Below are 16,699 nucleotides of genomic sequence, written 5' to 3' on the forward strand. Positions count from 1 at the left end.
CTTCAGGTGCCTCGCTGGTGGTGGTAGCTGCGGCAGTGGTGGTTGTAGCCTCGGTGGTAGTGTCAACAGAGGTGATAACCGGCGCGGCAGTGGTGGTATCGACAAGAGCTGTAGTGGTGGTTTCAACTGAAGAGACAGTGGAAGTCGTTTCGACAATGAAGGTTGTTCCAGTTTCGCTCTCGGACTCAGACTCAGTCGCGGTGGTAGCAGTCTGGGTCGCATCGATAGAAGCAGTGGAAGTCGCGGCCTCGCCCTCGAAGGAACTGGTCGCAGTCTCACTGACAGATGTAATGACAGTAGACGAGGAAGCAATTGACGAAGGGTGGCAGGGTCCAGCGTTAGCCAAACTAGCCGCCAGCAGGACAACGGTCCCAGTAAGAAGGTTGCGCGAAATCATAACGAATGACGAGGTTAAACCTGAAATGAGTGACAGAAGGTGAGTGAAGACAGAAGAGAAAAAGAAAAGAAAAACTTTGTCTTTCCAATCCTTTATGCGAAAAACACCCCTTATGTTTGTTGACTTAGTTTAGGGCCGATCTTCTTAGTGCAGATCTAGTTGAGGCTATTGATAGTGGCGGCCATCTAAGCCAGTAAATTGCGGTGGGCGACTGATGGTGGTAATTATCCCGAATAGAGTAATGGCGCTATTGAAAAACTTGACCTTCTTCATAAATCTCTTAACGACTGTGGCCAAGGAAATAAAACCGACTGCTGAGCACAGCCAGGATAGAAACATAACCCATGAATCCAGCGTTTCGTATACAACCGAGGGATGCATCGATCCCTCATTCCAGAATCGTAATCGACTTCAAGCGAGACATGCTTGTCGAGATCATTCAAGTCGAAACCGCCACGATCGAAATGCGCACTGTCAAACGACGTGAACACGTCAAAACCTTCATCATGATCGTCGCTATCAACACTCATTTCAGAGCCCATTTTAGTACTTCCATCGCTGTTATAGTTAGTATTAGTATCTTCTGTCTCCGAGATAAAGACGGCGACGCCTAAAGTATCAGAGTCGAGCAATTCTGCAGTGTGAAGTAGCTTTCCCTGCATTATAGCCTCTTCTACCTTGTCGGCCATATTCAGCATCCATTTCTTTGCAGCTGTCAATGGCACTTGACGCTCGAAGAGGATTTCGCCCAGCCTCAAGGATAGAACTGGACACTCATCGGCCAATTGCTCCGCTAGCCAGTCAAGTGGCCTTTTTATCGGCTGGCGGTTTCTCTTCCTTTTGCGAGTCTGAATGTAATTTCGAAACTGAGCGGTTGAGATCTCGCCGACAAACCGCCATAGGTAACCCTTAGTCCGTACACCCTCTTCGGTCAGAACAACGTTTGCAAAACGACAACCCTTATTAAACGTAAGCTTTGCATTTTCCCAAGGGCAATCCAACCCGTAGAAGAAGTGTTTGTGTAAGAACTCGATGATAGTCATTTTCCTCACCGCGTTGACGTCGAGCTTCTCCCGAGGATGATTACGCAAGATTTCTCCATTCATCAGAACAAGTGTAAGCAAGGATAGACTAAGACTGTGCTTGTTGCCCTGGAGCTTTGAGCTGTTCAAGCGTTTGGTATACTGGCAGCAGTTAGCGATAATGGCTAGTCTATCCCACTCCCTTTCCAGTTGGCGACTCGTTATATCTTCGATGATAGTCGGGGACATTGACACTGGGGCTGAATCATCGCTGCTAGCGAGTGAAATTTTATATCGCTTAGCTCTGGAGAGAATAGTGGATAGATACGGTGGTGTCGGCTTGTAATTTGAATAGGCTAGACAAAGTTTTGTTGCCTGCTCGTAAAAGTCCTTGGACTTGATCAGGAGTTCTCCGTCCAGAGATTTAAAGTGACGAGATGGCTTTTCAAGGTTGAGTCTTGGGGAGTGGGTAATGAGTAGTGTCATATTATTGTTCGCACGATAGTTCTCTTGGTAAGTCCATCCTCTGGAGAACCAGGTATCGGAAGTGATATAGTGTAGAAGTTGAAACGCATCTAGAGCCCTCTTCCAATGTGCCGGTGATAATGGCAAGTATTTATCTCCGCACATTGTCACAAAGCTTCCAGAGAGAATGTCTGTCAGTAGTTGGAGCTGCTCCGAGGTATTGATATTCCGCGATAGTAACGCGGCTGGGTGCTCGCTAAGGCTATAGACTCGGTCCATTGCCTGCATGCCTATCTCCTTTGATTCGCCTTCCTGTTGATGGATGCAGTGTCGATCGATCCACAGATAATCGTATTTAACATAATCCATGTACCGCTTTATCCGGCTGAAAACTATATTTCTCACGGATGACTGTTTCGGATGGCCAGACTGAATGTCTTCAACCAAGTGCCCACCGTCAGAAATATCGACCTCTTCCGGGGACGGCTTCCATGTGTACGAGAGGGCTACGTACTTCCTCTCCTCAAAAGCGTTGATTGGGACAAGACCTAAGATCGGCTAAGTTGAGCTTTGACTCTCATCACGTCGCAGTAGATCTGTGAAATATAGACAGTCGAGCCTCTCGAGGAAATCCAAAGACTTCTGTTGCGGCACGTTGGCCGCTTGAATGTGGACTAATTGCGTCGCAATGTTGGGTTCTGAATATCTCGCTCGGATACCGGCAAGCGGTTCATCCATGTCGTCGCCCAAGTGGGAGCTATTGCCTGTACGCAAATGGTTCATCTGCGACATGATCCGCTGATTTTGAACGAGTACCGTGATTGATACAGTATTTAATTGGGAGACACTTAAAGATAGACTTTATGTCGCTGGCTGCTTTAACTGTGCTAGCATGTGAATTGAAAATGTAATTTCCATCACATGCGTAGAGGCTGTGTAATTAGGCAGCAGTGGGTGGCCTCAAATTGACATAGCGATGCAGATTGGGTAGCAATCTTGGCTTCTCATGAACCATACAATAGCCTAAGCCACATGTAGTAATTAATTATTTATAATCCGTAAGATCTTATATAGCATACTGAAATGCATTGTCAGTATTAATATTAACCTGTCGCTATCATAGCTTGGGTAGCAACAGGCTTTACAGAGGGGATATACACAAGACCGCGATATAACTGTTAATTAAACCTCCATCTCCTATTAAACACGGTTTCTAAGGTCTTTAAATAACCCATATCATCTAACAGACTTTTGCATACATAGCCATGCTTACAACGATCTTCAATATACTTTATAGTCACGCGAAGGTTACATGCACAGCAGAAAGCCAAGCTGTCAACACCAGAGCGAGAAATATAATCCAGATGATGCTTCGCAACATCAATCATGATCTTAGTGATTGTCTCTAACGCGGCTTCAGAGCTCTTAACCCATCGCTCTCGATCAAGGTCTACTGGCAACGAGCCCGCTCTCGACAATATCTTGTGTAAAATGTATAACGACCTATCATGAAGTTAAAGCTGGGGTATTGGGATTATTTGGAATGAATGTGTTCTTACCGTATTACTGTTGCGATAGTTCCACAACGGAGCCCCGGCTCATGCGGCGTCTGTGTCATGAACACAGACAACCGCTGTTGTAAATCTTTGTCCAACTGCTGTAGCTTCAAGAGTTGTGACTCTGGGTCACCTTGTTCAGACTGATTCGTCTCATTCAAGCAGCGGTCAAGCAAATAGATAGCTTGCGCTTGTCGGCCGAAACTGCTCAAACCGGAAGAGCTCTGGACAGTCGAAGAAGACATTGTGCAATACGTGGGAATGTATTCGCCGTTGGATTCTGTGTCAGAAGGTAAAGGTACGTCGAAATTTGGGCAGACTGCCATGGGAGCTCGGCGTCCGGCATCGCTATACTCTAGCAAGATAAACCTGAAATCTGTCAGCGCGTTGTCTGACACCAGCTAAATTATGGGGAGATGGTATACCTTTCCAGCACGATGATGGACCACCACAAATTCCACTCTGACGTCGCTTGCAATCTCGTCTCTTTTTGGACAGCATCCAGCCTATTATATGCAGTGTCAACGCCAACAACCTGTGCCATTCTGATGCATGCAGCGATCGATATAAAGGCTGAGTCAATCTGGCCACTAGCATACTCATAAGCCGATAAGATAATACCAGCCTGGACCAAGGATGCGCTGGCGTGCATCATAGCTTGAACTTGAGCGTACAATGTTTTCACAGTAGTGTGTACTGCTGTATGATGTACAAGAGGATCGGCCAAGTCTCCACCGGATCGCAGAGTGACAAGGCATATTGAAAGCAAAAGAATCGAAACGTCAGCCCCAACAAGTCCTCGCTTGCTTAGCTCAATATGCTCATCCAGGCGTCGTGGGGCTATGACGGGTAACCACCTCTGAAAGTTGTCAAGGAAGTGTTTCCCGGCTTGAAGGGGAGATTGGCCGACTACTTTGTAAAGGTAGTGCAGATGATAAGCCATCGTTCTGCCCAAAGTGGTAGTGGAAATAGACATGGGGAATAACGTAAGAGACCATGGTTTGAACACCTCTGCTACATTGTCGCTAATTGGCGGTGTATCGCTCTCATTTTCGTAGACGCAGTCGAAGCCACGTTTGAAGCAGTAGGAACAGGTAGGTAATTCTTTACCGCACGCTTTCTTCTTGGCCTTGCATATCCGGCAGAACCGGAGTGCTCGTTGTGGTGAAGTCATGATCGACATGGGGTTTAAAGGCTCAGCGAGGTGAGAACTGTGTCTTCGGCCGCCGCTATTACTGCAATGGGTTTTGAAAATACATTATTTGAAAGAATTAGGAACTGGGTTGGCGAAGTAGAACCTTGAGGTCCGACATGAGAGCTCATGCTAGTGGACACCTGCGGCCGCCGCTTTGCCCATGTTCGGTCTAGCGCAAGTGGACAAGACGATCATGCCGGAAATAAACTGGGGGACTCTTGGCAATAAGGCTCTTTTTCCGGCCTGCAGTGCCGAATACTTGCTCATCTCTTAATTGAGGGTTTCCACCATAGCCACGTAAAATAAATAATACCAAGGTCTTCTATCAAGGTACTCATGAGTGATAAAATAAAGGAGTCGAGATTAATATATAAGCTTAAATATCCAGACGATGTTGTCGATAGAATGGAGGCCAGTTCTTTATTGTATTAATTGACATCAATTGAGTCACCAATTTTACATTTACTCTACCAAAGGTTTTGACGGACAGAGCTGCTTGATTTGCCTATCATGACGACCAACAAGAACCAGTCAGACTCTGAGCAGAGTGTAATAACGACTGAACCATCACCTGTCCAGATGTCCAAGCCAACCCGTCGATGGTGGCATTGGCATGAGCCTGGCGCTAGCAAAGAAGAGAAGTGGCTCATCTTCAAGCTAGACGCCGCCATTCTCACTTACACCTGTTTGGTATGGGAAACCCCCTTCTAGATCAATGAATTCCCGTTAACAGACTTTGTAAAAGACTTTCTTCGTCAAATATCTGGATCAAACGAATGTCACGAATGCTTATGTATCTGGAATGAAAGAGGACTTGGACCTTCGTGAGTTATGCACCACCGCAATGTCACTGATATCTAGAGGCTAATAGTTTTCTTTAGATGGAAACAAGCTCAACTGGCTTACGACATACTTCAACATCGGCATTATCATCGGGGCACCTTTTTCAACAGTAATGCTCACCTTTATCAAGCCTCGTTGGTGGCTTCCTGCTTGCACGATGGCTTGGTCACTTCTAGTTCTAGGAATGCATAAGGCTGAGACTGCTAAGACACTTTATATCTTACGGTAGGTCGCGACGAGGCTACAAGCCTGATATGAGGGAGAAGGCTAACTAAAGGATCTAGATTCTTTACGGGTCTTTGCGAATCCGGTGCTATGCCTGGGTCATTCTACCTGGTATGATTCTCTACGAGATACGGAAGGAACATGCTTACTTAGAGACTTGGCAGATCGGAAGTTGGTATCGCAAGTCGGAGATTAGCAGGCGGACTACTCTATTCTGGTTCTCCTCCGTTAGCGGGCAGATGCTCTCTGGATATATCCAAGCTGGGCTGTATGATAGCCTCGCTACATCTGACGAGTACAATCTAACAAATCTCTCAGGTATCGAAACGTGAATGGTCGCCTAGGTCTAGCTGCTTGGCGGTGGTTATTTATCCTAGACTTCTTGATCAGCGTTCCAGTTGTCATTCTTGGTCTTATCATCTGCCCTGGTAAGACACAAATGTTCATCATACGATTTGCGCTTGACCTAACACAACACTGAACAGATGAACCAAAGGCAAAGAAACTCTGGTGGATGTCTGAAGACGAGAAGCAACGATGTATCGAGCGAATGGCCGATGAGGGCCGAGACGCTGAAGGTTCCCATTGGGATCGTGCATTGATCAAACAGGTTCTGAGATCTTGGCAACTTTATGCATTTTGTCTTGCTTGGGGGTCAGTGACCCCCTTTAATCACGTTTATGGATACTTCTAACTGAATTTAGGTTCATGGAACTTACTTGCGGCGTGAATCTTCAACGATGGATGACACTATGGATCAAGTCCCTCCGTGTTGATGAAAAACCGAAGTACAGCACTGAGAAAGTCAACGCGATTCCTACGGTGGTAGGATGTACAGTAAGTCACCTCAGCCATATTTGCTGCCCACTTGTTAACAAAACATCTTCTAGGGCCTTGTCTGGATGCTTCTGAGTGCATTCATTGCAGATAGCTATCAGAATCGGGCTCTACCAATCTGCATTCTGGGCTGCGTACAGCTGTTCAGCTACATCGTGCTTCTAGTATGGCCAAGCAGCGAGGCTTTCATTATGGCAGCTTATTATCTCGCCAGTGCATACAGCGCGCTGTCACCGCTGATATCTGCTTGGCTGAACTCCAGTAGCGGTGGGAAAAAACAGCTTAGGGCCCTAACTACAGGACTGATGGTCTCAATTGGATAGTGAGTTTCAACCACCTCTCAGCCCTCGAGCCAATGATCAGATTGGACAGCGGTAATTGACAGCCACATCCGATTAGTGCCGTGGAGACTGTTGCTCAGCAAGAGATGTTTCCTATTTCGCAGGCCCCCAAGTTTAAGCAGACTCATGGGTACGTCTTTGGGATTGCATGGATAGCTGTCATGGTTGTCTGGTGCTCTGTATGTCTCCCACTATTGGAGCGACACTTTTCAGCTCGCCAAATGAAGTCCCGAGGATAATTTCAACGCAATGCGGGTTATTTCAAGGCTGGGTCTTCTGGCCAGTGGGTCACTACTCAGGGCATGGAAACAGATTTGTGCCGCGCCGGATACTTGGCCACTTCTAGATACCTATGAAGGGCCTCTCCATGACTGGTAGTCTCTGCAAATCAGGTCCCTTAATGGCCTACTACCGAGAATATCCCCTCACTCCTAAGTATGGTATGTTGCCAGAAATGTGTTTTTTGAGAGCGTTGTTTTTAGTCAATAGACTTGGCAGCTGATTCTTTGCATCGCGCGCCTTACCTCGTATCAGCATCCAAAGTCTGCTGTATTCTCTGGCTGGGCAACCACTTATCCGCTGGAGTAAACCACCAAGTCAACAAGGCCAGTATCGTAGTGCCCGCCATTATAATGGGCGCGTAGTTCAACGACTCAGCCGTAACTGGGAAGACGTACGGCGAAAACAAGACGGCGACTACCCAACCATTCCAAAAGACTGCAATGATTTGAAAAGGCTTGCTGAGACGCCCTAAACTCCATGCTGGCTTGGGGAAGTTCTTGGGTGTGAGAAAGAGACGCGCAAGGGAGATGAGTCCGTATGCAGCTGCCGAGGGTACGCCAGCGGCGGATACAAGGGAGGTGAATGCTACCGCCGATGGGAGGATGGTGCAGGTTATGATTGAGGCGACGCCCCAGACGACGTAGACAGCGTTGCGAGGCTGTCCTGCTTCTACTTTGGAGACCCAGCTAGACCAAGGCAGAACTCCATCTCTTGCCACGGCAAATACCAATCGAGAAGCTGCAGTAACTGCGATTGCGGTGTTCTAATCAACCGTAAGTTTTGTCGTTGTAGTGCGATTTGGAACTAGAGCGACTTACAAACCAAAGTGCCAGTATGCACACAATGTTCATGACTATGTGTCCACCCTCCCCGAGGATGGCAGCATATACTGACACAAAAGGCTGAGGACCGCCATAAGAGAAGAGCGTATTCGCATCTGGCTGTAACGGTGTTATCAAGCAGCCCATAAACTTTCGATGAGACAAGACTTACCACGCAGAACAAGAAGAGAATAACCACCACAAAACCGCCGATCCCACTAACAACAGTACTCCAGAAAATGCCCCTCGCCGCTGCAACAGAAGCGTTCTTAGTCTCTTCAGCTACATGTCCCGAGGCATCAAAGCCTATCAAGACGCCAGCAGTAGCAAGGTATGAAAGACACCAATTCCAACCAGGCGGGGCCCCAGTGCCGTTATACGTCGTCATGAAAGCATCGTGTGTTGAACGAAAGCCAAGAGTGTTGCTTGTGGCGATAGGGAGCCAGATTAGGTTGAGGAGAAAGTCGAGAACGACAATGCTACTAGACAGCGCGAAGATCCACTTGAAGTACCGAGCTGTTGTATTTTAGATGAGTGTGATAGAAAGCAGTGCTGGGGGGGCTTACGGGGAAGGAGGTTCCAGATGCAGGCTAACGCGAGCATTATCTCTGTCAGGATCCATTGCACGGCTCGAAACTTGACGCTTGATGAGTCGGAGGGAAAGTCTGTGTTGAACACGACGATTTCCTGATGATATCAGACCAGATGGAACCTGTAATGCTATGGAAGATTACTTACCGAGAGCATGTAATTCACAGCAGCTTGCGTGTTGCCTTAATACCACAACATTAGAACCCATCAATATTGCACGAAGACAGTACTAACTGGCGCAAAAGGTCGTCCAAGCAGTAGTAGACCACCATGCAACAACGAACCCAAACAACCTCCCAAAGCGAGGACCGCCCGCTTCAGCAGCCCAGAGGTAAATGGACCCAGCTAAAGGCAGGGAAGAGCAGATCTCGGCAATGACTGCGGCGGTTATGAACGTGAAGACACATGTTACGATGTAACTCGTCCTTTCAAAGGGATTAGCTGAGTGAGGTAGACTGCGAGTTAGGGCTTACCAGTAGGCTAGATTTCCACCTGCTGCGATGCCGGTTGAGAAAGTAACGCGCACGCCTCCGATGAAGTAAAGGGCAGCTGGGCCGTGTTAGAAGTTTTGTCGCGGTTCGTTGGGCGGGATGACTGACCGAATGTGGTGGCGAAATTGTGGAATTGATTGAAGCTACGTTGTAGGACCTGTTCATAATTAGTTGTTATTTATCTGATAGGTATTGATCCGCCTATTACTGGTTTATATCCTAGCTTTTCCTACAGCATTTGTGTCAGCTTCAATGTATGTCTATTTGAGTTATTTCTGAACTACCAACCAGAAGGATATTGTCGGATGAAGTGTCGCTCGAATTGCCCCTTACATCCCCGCCCGTGTTGACGGGACTATCTTCGGCATTCTCCCGTATCGTCGACATCGCCGGTGTTTTCTAATCGTCAAATTACAGGTGTTGATGTAACCCCGGCGAGAATTATGAAGGAATGCAGATGTAAAAACTGTTAGGGTGCCTGAGGTATTTAGCTCGTATGTACGACAGCCGGCTCATTCGGCACAGTACCCTTGCTAGTAAAAGTCAACATGAACACATTCCACTTAGCGAAAATCACCCCACTGATAAGAGATGCAGTCCCATAATATTTAATAGCTTCTACCACTGACAACAGGGTGATAGCGGTGGAGCCACGACATTATTTTCTTAAACCCGTTTCTTCGTGTAAAATAGCCGATGCCAAGCACGTCATCCCACTTATAACCGTTTGATAGAATTCTAGACTCGGCAGAATGAGAGCATGTACGGAGTAGCCAATGTCCTAATTGGATGAATCCGCCTAACGGCTCAACTGCCATTTATTGGGCAGCTTAACATGCGTTGCTCTAAAACGCACCATTGAGGTATTTATAGAGACATCAACTAATTAAACTACTATTGTCAATACTACTATAATCGGTAAGCTCGAATTATTCTGCAAATTATGCTGAACATTTATGTATTTGTAGATTTTATTCGCTTCGTTCGTTAAGATCTGGTCTTAGCGTTGCTGGCTACTTTCCTCCTCGCTACCGCCTGATTTCAGCACCGCTGACAAACTAACTACAAGCATTGGGAATACCACTGGTTCTGCTCCTTGCAAGTATACGGCGAAGCACAAACCGTCGGTCCAGTCCACGAAGCGCCACCACACTGCCCATACCTAGGCACAGTAGGTCCACCAGTAACAGTCGGCTTGGAAGTAGTCGAAAGAGTAGTACTTGGCTTCGACGTGGCTGTAGCAGTAGTAGTAGGCTTCGTCGTCACAGCTCCTCCGTTGGCGGCATTGACGGCAGCAGCATGCTCATAAACCAACGGCTGAGCCTCATCATCCTCAAGATAGATAGTGTTCCCATCATCGTGATTCTTTCCGTATGAGAACTTGCTGGTGCCGAATTGCCAGTACATGTCGCTGACTTCAAGATCAAGAGACGCTTTTTGCCATTTGCTCAGAGTAGCGATGCGAGTGGACTTGTCGGTCCAGCCGTATTCCTCGTGAAGGACGGGCTTTTTGGCCGTGGCACCAGCGGCAGCGTGGTCTTTGATCCATTGAACGACCCAGTCTGTTGTCTTGCTCCAGTACTGAGGGTAAGAGTGGAAGGTGTTGAAGTCAATGTTGGGAAGCTTGATTTCAGCGTCAAAGTCGGTTCCGTCTGCGCCGTTGTAGGTCCAGTCGTCTGATTGTCTGTTGAAGCCACCTTCACTTCCGGTGGTAACGAGATGATTTGGGTCGAGGGACTTGATGTATGTGCTCATCTCGCTGACCCAGGAAGTGATGGTTGCGGGGGTACAGTCGGGTCCACGGGGAAGGTTTCGAGTTCCGTCGGCGCCGCAGCGGGGCTCGTTGGCGATTTCCCAGGCAAAAACGGCGGGAGAGTCCTTGTATCGGTTCACAACGGCTGAGATGTAGTTCTTGAAAGCCTTCTTGATAGCAGGAAGACGATAGAACTGTATTATCCATTAGTCCCATTTCTCCACCCAATGCTCTGGTGAACTCACATCATCATGGTACCGGCCGCCAAGGTTGACTGTATAGACATCCATACCACCATAATCAGCCCAATTGTTAGTCAAAGCCAAAATGAGTTTCATGTTGGTAGCCTCAGCAGCTTCAATCACAACATCAAGCTTGCTCAGATCAATCTTGACGCTTCCGTCCTTCTCAAAGAACTGCATGACAGTGTTCTCAGCACCAGTACCGTACTGAGGCAAACCACCAGAGACATAAGTCCTGTTGTTGTCGTGGAAGGCCCAGGTGCGCATGACTTTGAGACCAGCGTCTTTTGCAAGTTGAAGGCCTAGCTTGACATCTGCGTAGTGATCCGTTCCCCACTGAAAAGGTCAGTTTTGGTGTGAATGCTGCGTTTCAAGGGCACTTACGACGTTGAAGGGGAGGTAGTAGGCATTGCTACCAGCGAAGAAAAAGTCCTTTCCGTCAAGTTGGAACTTTGTTCCATCAGTGGTAACGAACCCAGCAGGTACAGCCAACGCCGGAGCGCTAGCAAAAGCGGCCGCGACAATTGAAGCAAACTTCATCTTGAGATCTGAAAAGTGACTGAACTTGATCAATTCTGCTGATCATGACAAACAGTGATTAACTACATGTTATATAGTTGTTGCATTCGGCATGCAAATTACACATGCCATTCCCCTCATCCCCATGGGGTGATAAATGCAGCATACCGGAGCTCAACACCCCGTGATATCCGGATTCGGAACGGGAGTCGACGATCGTCCAGATACGGGCCGGAATGCCGCGATAATCGAGCCGTTATGTTTTTGGAAAGAAAGAAAAGTTTACTTTTCAATTCCTGAGAGGCTTTGTCACGCCACGATTGGCGGTGGCCATTTGTGGATAAACGAGTCTGTGCCGTCGAGTGACAAACTCGGGACACTGATCTTGCATGATCAGAAGAGATTCACATATACCCCCAATATAGTCCACCAGTTGGAGCGATGCAACCATATTGCATGATGAACCTGCACGAGCAAGGACAATGCAGTAACCCTATTCCAGAGGTTTATTAACCTCCGTGAGTACCGAGAATACCTAATATTACATAGTGAACTTAAACCACTCAAATATGATATCATCCTGAGTTATCCTTCCAGCACTGATCTCCCAAAACTTGATCTCAGAAACCGAGGGAATCTGTGCTTTACGCGTATTCGCGTGTAGTACCCTTTCAAGCAAGTGAGTTATATACCAGCGACGGCACATATGTGCAATGAGATTATCTAATCCGCACTTCTCCAACGGAACGTCACTGGCTCCAAGGGATTATAGAAGCCTTTACCTTCATACCCTCCAAAGCCCATCCAAGGGTCATAGTAAGTAACATCATCCTCATCCGTACTCTCCTCCGTGTAAAAGTTCCGAAACACCCCATCATCTGCCTGACAATCCCACCCATCATCATCCCTCGGGGGAATGGTATAGAACCGACAATGCCCAGCAGGAATATAGCAAGACAGCTCACCACCAGCTTTCAGATCGCATTTTACAGGCGCACCGTAGTATGTGTCTGACGCTGAGCAATCGATGAACCAGCCTGGGTTAGGTACTGTACCTGAACCCCAGCGGATGCAGACGAGTGGGAAGTTGGGGCGGTATGGGTCGGCGCGGCGGAGGTAGCCTGTGCCTTCTTCGAGGATGAGGGCGACGGGTTCCCAGGCTGGGTTGGAGGAGAATTCGAGATTGTAATAGTTTTCCCTCTGGCCCATTACTATGCCGTCTGCTGGGCCGCCTTGGGCGATGATGTTGAAAGTTGTTACTGCGGGTTCTTCCGATGTTGTTGTTGTGGGGACAAGCGTCGTAGTCTCGGTCGTGTCGAGTGATGTTATGAGGGTAGTAGTGTCAGATTCAATTGAGGTCGATGCGAGCGAAACATCAGCAGTAGAAGTCTCGATGGTCCCTGGTACAGTGGTACTAGCTGTCTCCGTAGACGCGACTCCAGACGCAGTCGCCTGAGTTGCGGTTGTCAACACCGCATCACTGGACTGAGAAGCTACGGAAGCTTATTAGATGACTGCGTTGACCCATGCGCTCGCGAAACTTACAAGAACTGGGTTTACAAGGGCCCGCTATCACCGCTGGGAGCCCAAAGGCCAGTGGAAGAATTGAGTTAAAACGCATAACGAGAGACTTGCCAACAAATTTGGCTGGACAACGTTGAAGGAAAAATGAAGAAGGAAAAGATGGCGTTGAAAATGTCCGGGTGGCGGCTGTCATAAACATAGTAATAAAGGAGACCCTGATAGTTGGCCCACTTTAGAAATCGATAGTTTTGAAGCTATCTTCCCTGCCAAGATGTTCTAGAGCCGTTGTTTGCTGGCGTACCTTAGTAACAGACAGGGGCAGGCAAGCCACTAATTTTAAGTCTGCGGAAATAGCGGCTTTGGCGATAAGATAACTTTCAGAGCATGGGTTGATGAAAGTGAGTTAAGACCAAGTGTAAAACATGCTTTGCGATGACTTCTATGATAGGTAGTAAGCTCTAATGCCAGCCCGCTTCTTGGGGGTTCCAGGCGCGGAAATAGAGGCCATCTAATGGCTGCGCAAGAATTGCTGGATATAAATCATAATCTTGCTAAAAAATGTCATCCAATCATCGGTGAGATGGCCGAGTTGGTTATGGCGCCAGGTTAAGGTTAACCTTAACACCAATTTCCTGGTGGAGCAATCCTCCTGGGTTCGAGTCCCAGTCTCATCAGATTATCTTTTTGTATTTTTGACCCTTGATTAAACCTCAGCTGACAAGAGGACAGGATGCGCCTGACGGCTCGTCATTCGTTTTTGTTCTCCAATGACCATGATCAAGCCAGCCATCTTCACTTAACTTGGCGAGAGCCTCTAAGTAAAAACACCTCAAAGTCGGTTGAGAGTATTGTTGCTAGAATAGGGGACCCTGTCTATTAGAGATAATGTTTATATACAATCTTGACAAACTATGCAGTTGCAGCTGCCCCGGTCGTCTTCCTCGCCTTGACGTTCTTCCACTCGAATCCGAAAGACATAATCAGAGCGAAACATCCCATGCCCAAGCCAAGATACCAGATTGACCTCATCGAATCGTTATACGCGTTCAACACCAGGTCAACCTTGTCAGAAGGAACAAGATTCCAAAGATTTGTTGCACCACTGTTTGCAAGCGTATTGATGTCCACTCCGGGGATATATTTTGCAATTCTGCTCTCCAGTTGCCCTTCGAGTAACGTCTGCGACACGGTGACAAAAACTGTTCCGCCGAGGAAAATGAGAAAGTTCAAGATGGAAAGGCCGATTGGGCTGTCGCTTTCCGGGAGGACGCTCTGAATGGCAATGGCAGGCTGTTGCAGCGTCAAACCCATACCCGCTCCAGTGATAATCTGCAGTTGTCAGTTAGCAACACTCAACATTTTGTAGACTAAACATACCTGATAGCCAATCCATTTGGCCTTGCTGACATCCGCAGTCCAAGTACTTATCAATGCCGAGCCAACAATAAGCACAGCACATCCAGCGATAGCAAACGGCGTGTAGTACCCAATCTTGCTAACCAAAACACCACCAAGAATAACACAGAACACATTGCTAAGTAGTAGCGGTATCAAAGCAATACCTGAATCTTGCGGCGATTTGCCCTTGACCACTTGGAACCAAACTGGAAGGTAAAACGAGTAGATAACCAGTACAGAACCAATGGCCAGGGCGTTCAGACAGGCAAAGAATGTGGTCCGCTGGAAAAGAATTCGTGGGGGTACTGTTGCCTTTTCTTTCCTCCAAGCTTGGTAGCCTGCGAAGATAAGGAATAAGACACCAAAGACGACAAAGAGAGCGATGACTCGTCCGCTTGTCCATTCTTGGTTTTCTTTGCCAAACTCGAGTGCGAAGAGAAGACTGACGACTGATCCAGCAACCATGAGAAAACCCAGTGGATCGAGATCGAGTAATCTCTGACGCCATGACTTCGCTGGTTGGCTTGGTGGTGGTCGGTTCGGCGCCAAAATGCACAGAAGAATGAGTGAGAGTCCACCGATAGGAACGTTGATCCAAAAGCACCACCGCCATGTAACAGAGGTAAGATAACCCCCAAGAATCGGCCCCAGGATCGACGAGATTCCAAACGCAGAACCAAGGGAACCAAGATACTTCGGCCTCTCCTCCAACGGAAAAAGCAGCGTGATGTAGATAAAAACACCAGAGCCGATACCCGCACCGCCAATTCCAGTGATAGCTCGTCCAACGATTAAAGCATTCGAGTTAGGTGCAGCTGCACAAACAATCGATCCAATTTCGAATATGGCGGTTAAAATGAACAAAACCCATTTAGTGGAGTAGTATTTAAAGACGAGACCGAAGGAGAGCTGGAAGACGCAGAGGGGCAGGAGGAAGGCGGATTCGTACCAGGCGATGTCGCCGAAGCTATCGAACTCGGCGGAGATGGTGGGGATCGCTGTGCCAATGATTGTGCGGTCCTGTATGGTTAATATGATGAAAGGGTTGTATGAGGGTTTGCTTACCAGTGCGACGAGGAAGAATACGAGGAAGAGAGCTAGCATTGTTGGTAGGACGACTTTCTTTGGAGGATATATCTTTTCGTTATCAGCGTCGTCGGAAGATGTCTTTTCCATGTCGGCGCTTGGCCTATTCGGTGGCATCTCATTTCTGGTTTCTTTTTCATCCATCATGACAACTCTTGTTAAATAGCAAGACAGATGCAACGGTGTTTCGTGCTATGTTTAGAGGATATTGGTCAAAGGGGGCTTGCAATGTCTGCAACAGTGAAAAAGAAGCTTTGGTTGAGAATACTATGCAATATTGTAACATCAGATAATAAGGAGTAGCGAAACATCAGCATGGTCTTAAATAAAGAAGACATTATTGCTGGCGTTCCAAGTCAATTACATATCTCCCTGCCAGATCGTCAAGCACCATGTCGATCAACCAATCAGACACCATTTCCAAAATCTCGGTCTCGGTACCGAGCCCGAGCTGACCCATCTCACTACCAAAAACCTCGCGGGGTCGCCCGAGCTTTTAATTACACAACGTCATGGATCTCAACAACACCGATCACCAACCCTCAATACCACCACGAAGATCACAGTAAGAAATAATCCAGAATGCGGTCTCAGGCCTGCGAACCATGTGCAAAACGCAAAGTCAAATGCGACAGAGCAGAACCGCCGTGTTCTAATTGTAAGCGTCGCAAGCATGATAACTGCACCTACCCTGAAGTCTCGCCTTTTGAGAGGATCAGAAAATTAGAGGAGGCGGTGAGAGCGCTGGGTGGTGATCCTTTGTCAGATACGCCTGAGAGGTTGAGAGGGCAGAGTGTGAAGGCTAGTCCGACAGAGGGGAGTAATGCTGAGACACCGATTATTGTTCAGGAGGAGGGAAAGTCTGTTTATCATGAGTCGTAAGTCAGACCAAAGGTTTGCGGGGTGTATATCATGAGACCGATTCTAATAATCTCAGAGAGGGATGGCATACCTGGATCGACGTTTCGCGTCTTTACAAAGGCTCCAAGCCAAAGTTCAATGCCTCTAATCCTCGAGGTTCAGCCCTATCACCAGGCAAGCATCTCCCTCACGCGTTTCATGGCTCACCGTGGCGAGACAACACCATCCTCTCGGAGAAACTCGACTTTTG

At 47.7% G+C, this 16,699-nt stretch overlaps 9 protein-coding genes and 1 non-coding gene across 17 annotated transcripts in view; 2 read left to right on the top strand and 8 right to left on the bottom strand.

Moving 5' to 3' along the window:
* Nucleotides 1-1,440, bottom strand: part of FOXG_13108 (uncharacterized protein) — a gene marked incomplete at both ends in the record, with an annotated part of 2,138 nt that extends 698 nt beyond the window's left edge. The window contains 2 exons of the mRNA XM_018393056.1: nucleotides 80-417; nucleotides 897-1,440. Of these exons, the coding sequence (XP_018252243.1) occupies nucleotides 80-417; nucleotides 897-1,440 (882 nt within the window). The remainder of the gene's footprint in view (nucleotides 1-79; nucleotides 418-896) is intronic.
* Nucleotides 1,441-2,971: 1,531 nt separating this feature from the next.
* On the bottom strand, nucleotides 2,972-4,733 carry FOXG_21077 (uncharacterized protein). Its single transcript, XM_018401421.1, has 3 exons — nucleotides 3,866-4,733; nucleotides 3,444-3,809; nucleotides 2,972-3,387 (listed from the first exon to the last, which is right to left on the bottom strand). Exons 1-3 carry the CDS (start codon nucleotides 4,621-4,623, stop codon nucleotides 3,063-3,065), a joined length of 1,449 nt encoding a protein of 482 aa, XP_018252244.1. The 5' UTR covers nucleotides 4,624-4,733; the 3' UTR covers nucleotides 2,972-3,062.
* Nucleotides 4,734-4,764: 31 nt separating this feature from the next.
* FOXG_21078 (uncharacterized protein) lies at nucleotides 4,765-4,902 on the bottom strand (the record flags this gene model as incomplete). The annotated part of the gene is made up of 1 exon (XM_018401422.1): nucleotides 4,765-4,902. One exon carries the CDS (start codon nucleotides 4,900-4,902, stop codon nucleotides 4,765-4,767), a length of 138 nt encoding a protein of 45 aa, XP_018252245.1.
* Nucleotides 4,903-5,004: 102 nt separating this feature from the next.
* FOXG_13109 (uncharacterized protein) lies at nucleotides 5,005-8,600 on the top strand. 6 transcript variants are annotated; one of them, XM_018393057.1, is made up of 11 exons: nucleotides 5,005-5,325; nucleotides 5,381-5,459; nucleotides 5,517-5,703; nucleotides 5,763-5,814; nucleotides 5,868-5,971; nucleotides 6,022-6,131; nucleotides 6,189-6,357; nucleotides 6,408-6,540; nucleotides 6,594-6,862; nucleotides 6,940-7,936; nucleotides 7,991-8,600. In XM_018393057.1, the coding sequence occupies exons 1-10, from the start codon at nucleotides 5,146-5,148 to the stop codon at nucleotides 7,118-7,120; spliced, it is 1,464 nt and encodes a 487-aa protein (XP_018252246.1). In that variant the 5' UTR covers nucleotides 5,005-5,145; the 3' UTR covers nucleotides 7,121-7,936; nucleotides 7,991-8,600. The 6 variants fall into 6 exon arrangements, with proteins under 6 accessions (XP_018252246.1, XP_018252249.1, XP_018252247.1 ...); XM_018393059.1 differs by lacking the exon at nucleotides 7,991-8,600 and having other exon boundaries at nucleotides 5,029-5,325; nucleotides 6,940-7,321; nucleotides 7,416-7,990; XM_018393060.1 differs by having other exon boundaries at nucleotides 6,594-7,936.
* Nucleotides 5,869-9,588, bottom strand: FOXG_13110 (uncharacterized protein). Of its 3 annotated transcripts, XM_018393063.1 has the most exons (10): nucleotides 9,355-9,588; nucleotides 9,275-9,295; nucleotides 9,175-9,223; nucleotides 9,049-9,124; nucleotides 8,810-9,000; nucleotides 8,723-8,757; nucleotides 8,551-8,671; nucleotides 8,157-8,500; nucleotides 7,982-8,104; nucleotides 5,869-7,926 (listed from the first exon to the last, which is right to left on the bottom strand). In XM_018393063.1, exons 1-10 carry the CDS (start codon nucleotides 9,451-9,453, stop codon nucleotides 7,402-7,404), a joined length of 1,584 nt encoding a protein of 527 aa, XP_018252252.1. In that variant the 5' UTR covers nucleotides 9,454-9,588; the 3' UTR covers nucleotides 5,869-7,401. The 3 variants fall into 3 exon arrangements, with proteins under 3 accessions (XP_018252252.1, XP_018252253.1, XP_018252254.1); XM_018393065.1 differs by having other exon boundaries at nucleotides 6,308-7,926; nucleotides 7,982-8,500; nucleotides 9,355-9,512; XM_018393064.1 differs by having other exon boundaries at nucleotides 8,723-9,000; nucleotides 9,175-9,588.
* A 382-nt stretch (nucleotides 9,589-9,970) lies between these two features.
* FOXG_13111 (uncharacterized protein) lies at nucleotides 9,971-11,739 on the bottom strand. Its single transcript, XM_018393066.1, has 3 exons — nucleotides 11,446-11,739; nucleotides 11,065-11,397; nucleotides 9,971-11,013 (listed from the first exon to the last, which is right to left on the bottom strand). The coding sequence occupies exons 1-3, from the start codon at nucleotides 11,599-11,601 to the stop codon at nucleotides 10,129-10,131; spliced, it is 1,374 nt and encodes a 457-aa protein (XP_018252255.1). The 5' UTR covers nucleotides 11,602-11,739; the 3' UTR covers nucleotides 9,971-10,128.
* An 89-nt stretch (nucleotides 11,740-11,828) lies between these two features.
* On the bottom strand, nucleotides 11,829-13,313 carry FOXG_13112 (uncharacterized protein). The gene is made up of 2 exons (XM_018393067.1): nucleotides 13,126-13,313; nucleotides 11,829-13,073 (listed from the first exon to the last, which is right to left on the bottom strand). Exons 1-2 carry the CDS (start codon nucleotides 13,301-13,303, stop codon nucleotides 12,304-12,306), a joined length of 948 nt encoding a protein of 315 aa, XP_018252256.1. The 5' UTR covers nucleotides 13,304-13,313; the 3' UTR covers nucleotides 11,829-12,303.
* Nucleotides 13,314-13,678: 365 nt separating this feature from the next.
* On the top strand, nucleotides 13,679-13,778 carry FOXG_21079. The gene has a single exon. It is a non-coding gene; the product is annotated as a tRNA-Leu (tRNA).
* Nucleotides 13,779-14,013: 235 nt separating this feature from the next.
* FOXG_13113 (uncharacterized protein) lies at nucleotides 14,014-15,732 on the bottom strand (the record flags this gene model as incomplete). The annotated part of the gene is made up of 3 exons (XM_018393068.1): nucleotides 14,014-14,433; nucleotides 14,482-15,522; nucleotides 15,568-15,732. 3 exons carry the CDS (start codon nucleotides 15,730-15,732, stop codon nucleotides 14,014-14,016), a joined length of 1,626 nt encoding a protein of 541 aa, XP_018252257.1.
* A 193-nt stretch (nucleotides 15,733-15,925) lies between these two features.
* Nucleotides 15,926-16,048, bottom strand: FOXG_21080 (uncharacterized protein; the record flags this gene model as incomplete). The annotated part of the gene is made up of 1 exon (XM_018401423.1): nucleotides 15,926-16,048. One exon carries the CDS (start codon nucleotides 16,046-16,048, stop codon nucleotides 15,926-15,928), a length of 123 nt encoding a protein of 40 aa, XP_018252258.1.
* Nucleotides 16,049-16,699: the final 651 nt, after the last annotated feature.

Source organism: Fusarium oxysporum, chromosome 12 (assembly GCF_000149955.1).
Source record: "Fusarium oxysporum f. sp. lycopersici 4287 chromosome 12, whole genome shotgun sequence".
Classification (NCBI taxonomy): Eukaryota; Fungi; Ascomycota; class Sordariomycetes; order Hypocreales; family Nectriaceae; genus Fusarium; species Fusarium oxysporum.

Coding starts and splice junctions, on each gene's coding strand:
- FOXG_13111 (XM_018393066.1), bottom strand. CDS start 11,601: ATGAAGTTTGCTTCAATTGTCGCGGCCGCTTTTGCTAGCGCTCCGGCG. Junction 11,398..11,445: donor ACTACCTCCCCTTCAACGTC/GTAAGTGCCCTT, acceptor TGACCTTTTCAG/TGGGGAACGGATCACTACGC. Junction 11,014..11,064: donor GCGGCCGGTACCATGATGAT/GTGAGTTCACCA, acceptor TGGATAATACAG/TTCTATCGTCTTCCTGCTAT.
- FOXG_13110 (XM_018393063.1), bottom strand. CDS start 9,453: ATGTCGACGATACGGGAGAATGCCGAAGATAGTCCCGTCAACACGGGC. Junction 9,125..9,174: donor CAATTTCGCCACCACATTCG/GTCAGTCATCCC, acceptor AACACGGCCCAG/CTGCCCTTTACTTCATCGGA. Junction 7,927..7,981: donor GCATACTGGCACTTTGGTTT/GTAAGTCGCTCT, acceptor ACGGTTGATTAG/AACACCGCAATCGCAGTTAC.
- FOXG_13109 (XM_018393057.1), top strand. CDS start 5,146: ATGACGACCAACAAGAACCAGTCAGACTCTGAGCAGAGTGTAATAACG. Junction 5,704..5,762: donor AAGACACTTTATATCTTACG/GTAGGTCGCGAC, acceptor TAAAGGATCTAG/ATTCTTTACGGGTCTTTGCG. Junction 6,541..6,593: donor CTACGGTGGTAGGATGTACA/GTAAGTCACCTC, acceptor AACATCTTCTAG/GGCCTTGTCTGGATGCTTCT.
- FOXG_13112 (XM_018393067.1), bottom strand. CDS start 13,303: ATGTTTATGACAGCCGCCACCCGGACATTTTCAACGCCATCTTTTCCT. Junction 13,074..13,125: donor CCCTTGTAAACCCAGTTCTT/GTAAGTTTCGCG, acceptor AAGCTTCCGTAG/CTTCTCAGTCCAGTGATGCG.
- FOXG_21077 (XM_018401421.1), bottom strand. CDS start 4,623: ATGTCGATCATGACTTCACCACAACGAGCACTCCGGTTCTGCCGGATA. Junction 3,810..3,865: donor TCCATCATCGTGCTGGAAAG/GTATACCATCTC, acceptor GACAGATTTCAG/GTTTATCTTGCTAGAGTATA. Junction 3,388..3,443: donor ACTATCGCAACAGTAATACG/GTAAGAACACAT, acceptor ACTTCATGATAG/GTCGTTATACATTTTACACA.